The sequence below is a fragment of the Melanostigma gelatinosum genome (assembly GCF_949748355.1).
Source record: "Melanostigma gelatinosum genome assembly, chromosome: 18".
Lineage (NCBI taxonomy): Eukaryota > Metazoa > Chordata > Actinopteri > Perciformes > Zoarcidae > Melanostigma > Melanostigma gelatinosum.
Window position 1 is genome coordinate 107,952 of NC_136651.1, and position 9,209 is coordinate 117,160.

At 42.9% G+C, this 9,209-nt stretch overlaps 1 protein-coding gene across 1 annotated transcript; it reads right to left on the reverse strand.

Annotated features, from left to right (window-relative positions):
• Positions 1 to 207: 207 nt before the first annotated feature.
• On the reverse strand, positions 208 to 7,547 carry actr1b (actin related protein 1B). Its single transcript, XM_079288962.1, has 11 exons — positions 7,362 to 7,547; positions 6,021 to 6,085; positions 5,735 to 5,810; positions 5,085 to 5,210; positions 4,877 to 5,001; positions 4,569 to 4,785; positions 4,396 to 4,488; positions 4,145 to 4,319; positions 3,274 to 3,335; positions 1,881 to 1,921; positions 208 to 1,472 (listed from the first exon to the last, which is right to left on the reverse strand). Exons 1-11 carry the CDS (start codon positions 7,407 to 7,409, stop codon positions 1,370 to 1,372), a joined length of 1,131 nt encoding a protein of 376 aa, XP_079145088.1. The 5' UTR covers positions 7,410 to 7,547; the 3' UTR covers positions 208 to 1,369.
• Between the last annotated feature and the right edge of the window lie 1,662 nt (positions 7,548 to 9,209).

Here is a 9,209-nt window from a genome sequence, read left to right on the forward strand (position 1 = left end):
GATCTATTGATCTATACATTCTGGATCTATATCAATCTACACTTTATGGGTTTATATCGATCTAATGATCGATATATTCTGGATCTATATTGATCTATTGATCTACACACAATCTGGGTCTATTATATATAATATTATATATATCATGGTGGTTAATGTGCAGAAAGATGTTTGAATAGCTGATGATTCAATGAGGAGACATCCGAGCAGCAGACATTAACTTATTTATTATATTGAAATATAATAAAAATTAAACAGTGTTGTACATGTTTAGTCTGTTATCCAACGGTTGTTTATGAAAAGCTTTCCTCTTTACAAAAGGCTGAGGACACCTGACTACCTTTGTCTCATGTCCTTAAAGCAGAGGACGCACAGTAGTGTGCACACAAGTGTGGACACGATACTGTCACTGAGATTCAGTAAATCATAGATCCAGACTCTACCAGTACACGGGGGGGGGGGGGGGGGTGGCTCTGTGTTTCTTCTTTAACTTTACATTAACTAACATGCATCTAAATAAAACCTCAGAAAGAAAAGAGGTTCATGACATCATCTAAAAAACTAAACATTTAAAAGAAGAAAATCAAGCATTTCTTAATATAATTAACTTTATTCAGACTTCAGAATAACTGACACCTTCTGCAGGTAAACAGGGAGCTTTACTTCTTAGTTTGATCTCAATTTAACATGTTTTATTTTATGAGTGTTGAGCTGCTGAGTCAAATATGACAAGAGAATAAGACAACAGCAGAATGAGAAACAGCAGATTCCTCCTGAAGTGAAACTTAGTGATAAATAAAAAACTTAAATCAAGGATTTTATTTTCTACTCTTCATTTTAATCCGAAAAGCTGACTGAACATTTTGTGAAGTCATGTTTCTGTAAAACATTTGATGAATGAACCTTTAACTTTAACGTCAAATCTATAACACAGTGGTTCTCTTTTTGTTTCACTAGTACTATATAGATGTCTATAGTACTAGTACATCTATAGTACTTCAAACCTTGGTTCTAAATACACATCAAATAAAAAGTCTTCGGTCTGGAATGGAAATTTCAACAGTAGCAAAAAAACAAAAAGGCAACATTGAAGTTTATTGACATGTTGAGGCCTTGCAGAGCTTAAATACTTCAAAGTGGACTAAAGACAGAAGAGGAAGTCCACAGTGTGCGAGACCTTCTGTAGTGAATGAGACACTTCAGCAGGAACATCAGGAGGATCATCAGGAGGAAAGACTAGCACACATAAATGTGTGTTTCTCTGGGTGGGGGGGGGATTAGCGGTTGATAAAGGATGATCCCAGAGATGACGAGTGTCTGAGAGTCGACAGTATGATGAGATCTGAGGGCAGTCCTGAGGCGCATCCTTCTAGAAGGTCTTCCTGTGGATCGCTCGTGCTCGGTCTTCTTCGTATTCTCGCTTTGACACCCACATCTTCTTAAAGGTGTCCAACGAGGCCAGAATAGAGCCGCTGTTGAGCACAGACGCTCAAATTATACACTTCTATCAAATGTCATGTTTCTACAAAGAACATCGCTTCACTTTGAAAGGTCGGCTGAACCTCATCATAAGGCGTCTCCTTCGGGACCATGACCTCTGAGCGAGGTCATGGTCCTGATGGTCTCCTTCCTGTATCACGTCATAAACTGCTACATCGGTATGAATTGTAGCAACCGGTCATAAGATAAATCATAAAGACTATAAGAAAGGTTCTGATACAGCCACACGTTCTCTTTCAAGTTCTTTTATGAAAATAAATAAAAACTGATCAAACCTTGCAAAGTGGTTCCTTAAACTGTTTTGTGACTTGAATCTCAGAAAATGCTAATTTTTCTTGTAATATCTCAACAGTACGTCGTAAACGTCTGTGAATTCTTACCCGATCCACGTGGAGTAGAGCCTCTCTTGAGGAGCAGAAATCTGGTAGAACAACAAAACAACAATTAAGTTAAGACGTACTGACTTTTAACTGCATCCGCTGCACATTTGTAATGTCGTCATTGGAACCATTATTACACATATTTAACATACCCTAACCTATTTAACAAAGAAAACGAGCTGAATACACATTTAACATTTAACCTCTAACTCACATTTAGAAGTGAGGACAGACACTTTGAGAAGTTGTTGTTTACAAGCTGAAAAGAGTCTCATCCAACTGTTACATGCATCAAAATGACATCAGTAACACAATTAAGTGTTAAAAGTCAGTAACGAATTATTTAAATAATACTTATTGAACTGTAAATAAACAGAGGCATTAACATCCACTCAGAAGGGAACTTCAGAGAGAGGAGACGACCTGAACCTGGACTAACCAACAGAAGACCTGAACCTGGACTAACCAACAGAAGACCTGAACCTGGACTAACCAACACAAGACCTGAACCTGGACTAACCAACACAAGACCTGAACCTGGACTAACCAACATAAGACCTGAACCTGGACTAACCAACAGAAGACCTGAACCTGGACTAACCAACAGAAGACCTGAACCTGGACTAACCAACAGAAGACCTGAACCTGGACTAACCAACACAAGACCTGAACCTGGACTAACCAACACAAGACCTGAACCTGGACTAACCAACAGAAGACCTGAACCTGGACTAACCAACAGAAGACCTGAACCTGGACTAACCAACACAAGACCTGAACCTGGACTAACCAACAGAAGACCTGAACCTGGACTAACCAACAGAAGACCTGAACCTGGACTAACCAACACAAGACCTGAACCTGGACTAACCAACACAAGACCTGAACCTGGACTAACCAACACAAGACCTGAACCTGGACTAACCAACACAAGACCTGAACCTGGACTAACCAACAGAAGACCTGAACCTGGACTAACCAACACAAGACCTGAACCTGGACTAACCAACACAAGACCTGAACTAACCAACACAAGACCTGAACTAACCAACACAAGACCTGAACCTGGACTAACCAACACAAGACCTGAACCTGGACTAACCAACAGAAGACCTGAACCTGGACTAACCAACACAAGACCTGAACCTGGACTAACCAACACAAGACCTGAACCTGGACTAACCAACAGAAGACCTGAACCTGGACTAACCAACAGAAGACCTGAACCTGGACTAACCAACACAAGACCTGAACCTGGACTAACCAACACAAGACCTGAACTAACCAACACAAGACCTGAACCTGGACTAACCAACAGAAGACCTGAACCTGGACTAACCAACAGAAGACCTGAACCTGGACTAACCAACACAAGACCTGAACCTGGACCCACCTTAATCTTCACGTCTTTGGGAGCCAGCTTCTTGACTTCAGTTAGTAGTCGTTCTCCAAAGCCTAAAAGAAACGGACTTGTTCAGTAACTGCAGCTGGTGTGTGTGTGTGTGTCAGTGTGTGTGTGTGAGTGTGTGAGTGTGTGAGTGTGTGAGCGCGTGCGTTAGTGTGTGCGCGCGTTAGTGTGTGTGCGCGCGTGCGTTAGTGTGTGTGCGCGTTAGTGTGTGTGCGCGTTAGTGTGTGTGCGCGTTAGTGTGTGTGTGCGCGCGTGCGTTAGTGTGTGTGTGTTAGTGTGTGTGCGCGTTAGTGTGTGTGCGCGTTAGTGTGTGTGTGTTAGTGTGTGTGCGCGTTAGTGTGTGTGCGCGTTAGTGTGTGTGCGCGTTAGTGTGTGTGTGCGCGCGTGCGTTAGTGTGTGCGCGTTAGTGTGTGTGTGCGCGCGTGCGTTAGTGTGTGTGTGCGCGCGTGCGTTAGTGTGTGCGCGTTAGTGTGTGTGCGCGCGTGCGTTAGTGTGTGCGCGCGTTAGTGTGTGTGTGCGCGCGTTAGTGTGTGCGCGCGTTAGTGTGTGTGTGTGTGCGTTAGTGTGTGTGTGTGTGCGTTAGTGTGTGTGTGCGCGCGTGCGTTCGTGTGTGCGCGCGCGAGTTAGTGTGTGTGTGTGCGCGCGTGCGTTAGTGTGTGCGCGCGTGCGTTAGTGTGTGTGTGTGCGCGCGTGCGTTAGTGTGTGCGCGCGTGCGCGTTAGTGTGTGCGCGCGTGCGTTAGTGTGTGCGCGCGTGCGTTAGTGTGTGCGCGCGTGCGTTAGTGTGTGCGCGCGTGCGTTAGTGTGTGCGCGCGTGCGTTAGTGTGTGCGCGCGTGCGTGTGTGGACGTCTCCTCACCTTTGATTAAGGTGGACCCTCCACACAACACGATGGTGTTGAACAGAGTGCGCCGGAGGTCCATGTCAGACTTCTGGATGGCGTAGGCCAGAACCTCATGGATCCCTAAGCTCTCGTCTCCAATCAGGTCGGGTCTGAACAGAAGTTCCGGAGCTCGGAATCGGGCCGGACCGATCTGAGAAGGTGGTCGTGGTTCTGAGTTAGTGATGGTTTGATGAGGACGAGGTCTACATGCAAATATAGAAACTCACTTTTAAAGTGCTTCCATCAGGCAGGACGTACTGAGCCTTCTCCGTTTCTAGAGTCTCGTCCTTTTGCGGATTGAGAGACAGATAACAAGCTCTCTGAGGAGACGGAAACATATTGATTATACAGAAATCAATAAAGAATCATATTTCACATCATAACTCAAGACGTTCTTCACCTCTTTGACGGTGCGAACCACCTCGAACTCTGCAGACGTGTTGAAATTGTATCCTTCTTTACGCAGCAGTAGACGGAGATACCGAGACACGTCTCTGCCGGCGATGTCCACACGCATGATGGAGTGAGGGATCGCAAAGCCCTCGTAGATCGGAACCACGTGAGTCACTCCGTCCCCAGAATCCAACACCACACCGGTGGTACGACCTGTGGCGTACCTGCAGGAAACACACACTACACACTCAGTATGCCTGTAACTATTATCATCATCTTCATCATCTAACAACACAGAGAGGAAGAGGAACTCACAAACTGAGGACGGCCTGCATGGAGATGAAGAGAGCAGGAACATTGAAGGTCTCAAAGAAAACCTCTGCAGCCTTCTCCCGGTTGTTGCTGGGGTTGAGAGGAGCTTCAGTCAACAGCACAGGATGCTGGGAAAGATGTTAGAGAATCATTGAGATCTGTAGAACTCGTCACCTAAATATTAAATAGCAGAAAGGGGGCGGGGCCTCACCTCCTCAGAGAAAGTCTGCAGCTGCTCTTTGGAATAAACATACTGCCAGATCCTCTCCATGTCGTTCCAGTCCTTCACGATGCCGTGTTCCATCGGATACCGGACCGACAGCAAGCCCCGGTGCTCCTGAAGGTGAGAGAGAGACGACGTTAGTTCGTTCAAGTCAACCGACACCATCGAGGTCCAAACAACACAACAGACATCTATCATGAAGCTGAGCTCCCTTTAAAGCTTTGTTTCTACTCGCTGGGCCTCATAGGGTAAAGTCTCCACAGACGGATCTCGAGCTCCGACGATGAACGGAGACGTTTATGATCTATTTCTCGTTCTTTGTAAAATCACATGACATGTTAAGTGTTTTTATCAGTGAACTATTTGTCACGTATTCGCAGCGCGCCAAGTTACAGAATTCAGAGGTTCACGACCGAACATCTGGACCAGCTCTCCAAGTATCAAGTATGCTTTAGTAAAGTTAGTGAGTACAACTATAAAGAGTAACATAAACATATCAAAGTACGTCTGAATAAAGTGCACATTGTTCAGTCCTCTGGGAACTTGTCCTGAAGGCATTATTTCTCCCGAGTGATTCTGAGTTCTTTAGATAATATTCCTCCAGATCCACAGACTGATGATGATGATGATGATGTTACCTCTGCTTTGGGCCCGATGAAGAGGTCTCCCTCCAGAGCTCCTGCCATCACACGAACATGCTTTGGACGTCCAACACTAGAATATGAGACAACAGTGAACGTTGAGTCTAGTGACAGAAACACATCTGTTGAGACGGCTCCTTTAAATGACAGTATCGTCATCTTCTCTGTTTAAATATTTAATTTAAACTTCACAATTTAGACTGTTGGTCAAACTAAATAAACTACAAATGTTAACTGAGACATTAAGATGAGTTGATAACATTATCTGAGGTCAAACACTTACTAGTTAGGGAAGCAGTATTTAGGGATCTGGTCTCCTGCAAAACCAGCTTTGATGACCCCTGACCCCTGAAGAAGAAGAGGTGACATCACAGAGTTATGATTGAAGAGCTTTGTTTTAATCACAAGAATCATAAAGTCATGAGACTCAGCCTGAAGCCACCAGCAGACCTCATGACTAATGAGACACTAAAGAAATAAACTAAATCATCAGTTGTGTTTCCTCTCATGATTCCATCCATAACATTTAACATCATTAAGGCTGTCAACTCTCACTCATACGATTCTGTTCATTTAATCGATCTGTAAACCTGAGTTGCTCCACAATGAATTATGTAAAAGCACCAATTTAAATCTTGTGTTCATTAGTTTCTTGTTAAAGTCTGTCAGCATGAAGCAAACATAAAGAAAGATGTGAGGCGCTCTAACCAACAGACAGACCTGTCCAGTGAAAACCACGTATCTCCACATGTGCGTGAAGGTTTATGTGTTGAGAAAATCATCCATCAGCTAAATAAAGTTTTTAAAAAGCCTCTTTGATCAGCAGGAAGAAGCATCGTCACAAAGCTGAGAACAGTTTGTTCTTCGTAGAGATATGAGATTCTCACAGGACAGAGACATCTAGAGCAGTAAAATGTAACACAATACACAGATATGATGGTAACACACAGACATGTGAACCCACAATCAAGACATTTAACTTTGCTCAGAATACTGAGTAACGTTTTTAATCACTCACTTGTAGAAGTACTTTCACACACTGTGATATTAGTACTTTTACTAGAGTAAAGGATCACAATACAACGCTTCATCCAACACTGGTAGCAAAAGATCATTGTGCGATGCTAACATCCTACCGGTTGTGCGATGCTAACATCCTACCGGTTGTGCGATGCTAACATTCTACCGGTTGTGCGATGCTAACATCCTACCGGTTGTGCGATGCTAACATCCTACCGGTTGTGCTCCATATAAAGACGCAGATCGTGTGTAGCATGTAGAGCAAACGGAAGACACTCACATCATCACTGACAGCGCACCCTGCTAAGCTAGCTATTTAGCAATACGAAGATGTGTAATGATACAGCTACAGATCTTAGCAAGCCCCTGAAGATAGCTGCAGCTTTAGCTAGCGCTTCCTCTGGGGTTGGATAAATCACGCGGAGCTACAATAACTGTAGCTAACTTTAGCATCATGCTAACAACGCTTCACTATCGTAGATCACTGTCAGTGACCAGTAAGCGTTACTCATGTGATGATGATCACCATCTCTCACACAATAACATGAGCCCAGCTAACAGCGGCCTTGGTTAGGGTGTGGATAGGTGACGTAACCATACTTACATTATCGATCACAACGGGCTGATTAGCTAGAATGTCATAAGACTCCATGACGGATATTAAAGTTTCTAGTTTTAATCATGTAAGAAGACCTGCTGTCAGTCTGGACTATGTGGTGGTGCTGCTGCTGAGGGTAGAACCTCTTTCTTCTTCTACTCCTTTTTCTCCTCCTCTTTCTTCTTCTTCTTCTTCTACTCCTTGTTCTCCTCCTCTTTCTTCTTCTTCTAGTTTACAGCGGTTGACATATATTTTAGTGGCGCATTACCGCCCCCTTCTGGTCCGGAGTGTGGATCAGAGGACACATGATAATATACAGTATTTATATATACAGTATTTATTAGTGCTGGGCAACGATTACAATTTTAATCGTGATTAAGCGCATGATTTTTCTGCGATTAATCGCCATTAATCGCATTGTTATGCGCAAAGTTCAATAATGAATTCAAAAGTAGTGTTTTGCGCACTTTTACTTGAAAATGACTGCTATATGAACAAAAGTGCAATAACATTTGGTTTGCAAACACAAAAAATAAGGTGCTTGTTAACAGCAGTGCTGCTTTTACACAGTAGCAGTTATAACACAGTAATAATGATTCTGATCATAGCTATTCAGCCGTGTTCACAACTTTATCTTCATGTGTGTAAGAGATATTCTTCTAGAAAACTGAAAACCTATCTACGTCATGTTTTTTTCCTTTTTCTTATGTTTGTTAAATTCTCAGTAGCGCTAACTAAATATGCTTATTATACATATTACAAACAAAACAACTTTTAAAAACTTAAATTTTTTTTTTTAAATGAATCATTTCTTTTTTGCTTTTTTGGTATTTTGGTCAGACACATATGCAACGCTGATTACCGTATTATCTGTGGTATTTGTTATAAATGTTATAAACGTTGGTACATAGAGGGTGATAAGAAGCTGTACATGGAGGGACTTAGGACCCAGAGGAATGTAGGTGAAGCATGGAACCTGGAGGGAGTCTGTACCGTGGCAGTCACGTGCACGTGGAAGTTATGCTAATAAAGAGTGGCAGTTAAGAGCAGTTTGTTCTCTCGTGCTTATATGTTCATTTAAAAACACGACAATATGTATTTTGATATTGTCACGTTTGATCCTGTAACGAGACGATCGCGTGTGTGTGTGTGAGACAGGAGGGACCGACGGTGACGGAGTGAAGCCCCCTAAAAACATGTTGACAACTTAAGAAGATATGGACAACTGAACGTATAAGGGGCGTGGCTCTGTACATCAATCAACCTAACTTTGAAACTATTGTGCTTATCATCACAAAATTTGAGAGAAATGTCCACATTGCAGCCTGTAACGTACCCTCACATTTTCATTTACTTCCGCCACACAGTAGTTAGCTCTGTTTGGCCATTTTTCCCGTTTTCAGGCTTTGTATTTTCACAAACTCCTCCTACAGTATTTATGCCATCGGCTTCAAACTTGGTCAGCACGATCTTAAGACTTTTATAATGAAAACGATCAAAATCACGAGTTTTCATGCAACAACCATGGCGTGGCGTGGCGTCCATTTTGTGCATTTTTTCATGAAAATTGAAGTTGTTGTAACTCCAAAGGTACATTGTCAAATCTGCCCAAAAATGTTTATGCAGGATGCAAGTCCAGGCCTGAAAACATTCACATGCCTCAATTTTGACCTAGTCATAGCACCACCTACTGGCAAAGGGAAATGAAGTTTTACACTTTGATGTACTCCTCCTAGCCATTTCACCAGATCAACCTCACATTTTAGAAAGAAAGCCTTAACACATTGATACTAGTTCATCATGAATATTGTGAGTTTTTGGATAACTCTGTTGCCGTGGCAATGCTTTGTTCGC

Bases quoted from the DNA above. Each gene is read 5' to 3' on its own strand.
- actr1b (XM_079288962.1), bottom strand. From the start codon at position 7,409: ATGGAGTCTTATGACATTCTAGCTAATCAGCCCGTTGTGATCGATAAT. The intron at 4,786-4,876 runs GTGAGTTCCTCT...TGTTTCCTGCAG, and splicing joins ATGCAGGCCGTCCTCAGTTT to GTACGCCACAGGTCGTACCA. The intron at 1,922-3,273 runs GTGGGTCCAGGT...TTGTTCTACCAG, and splicing joins CCAAAGACGTGAAGATTAAG to ATTTCTGCTCCTCAAGAGAG.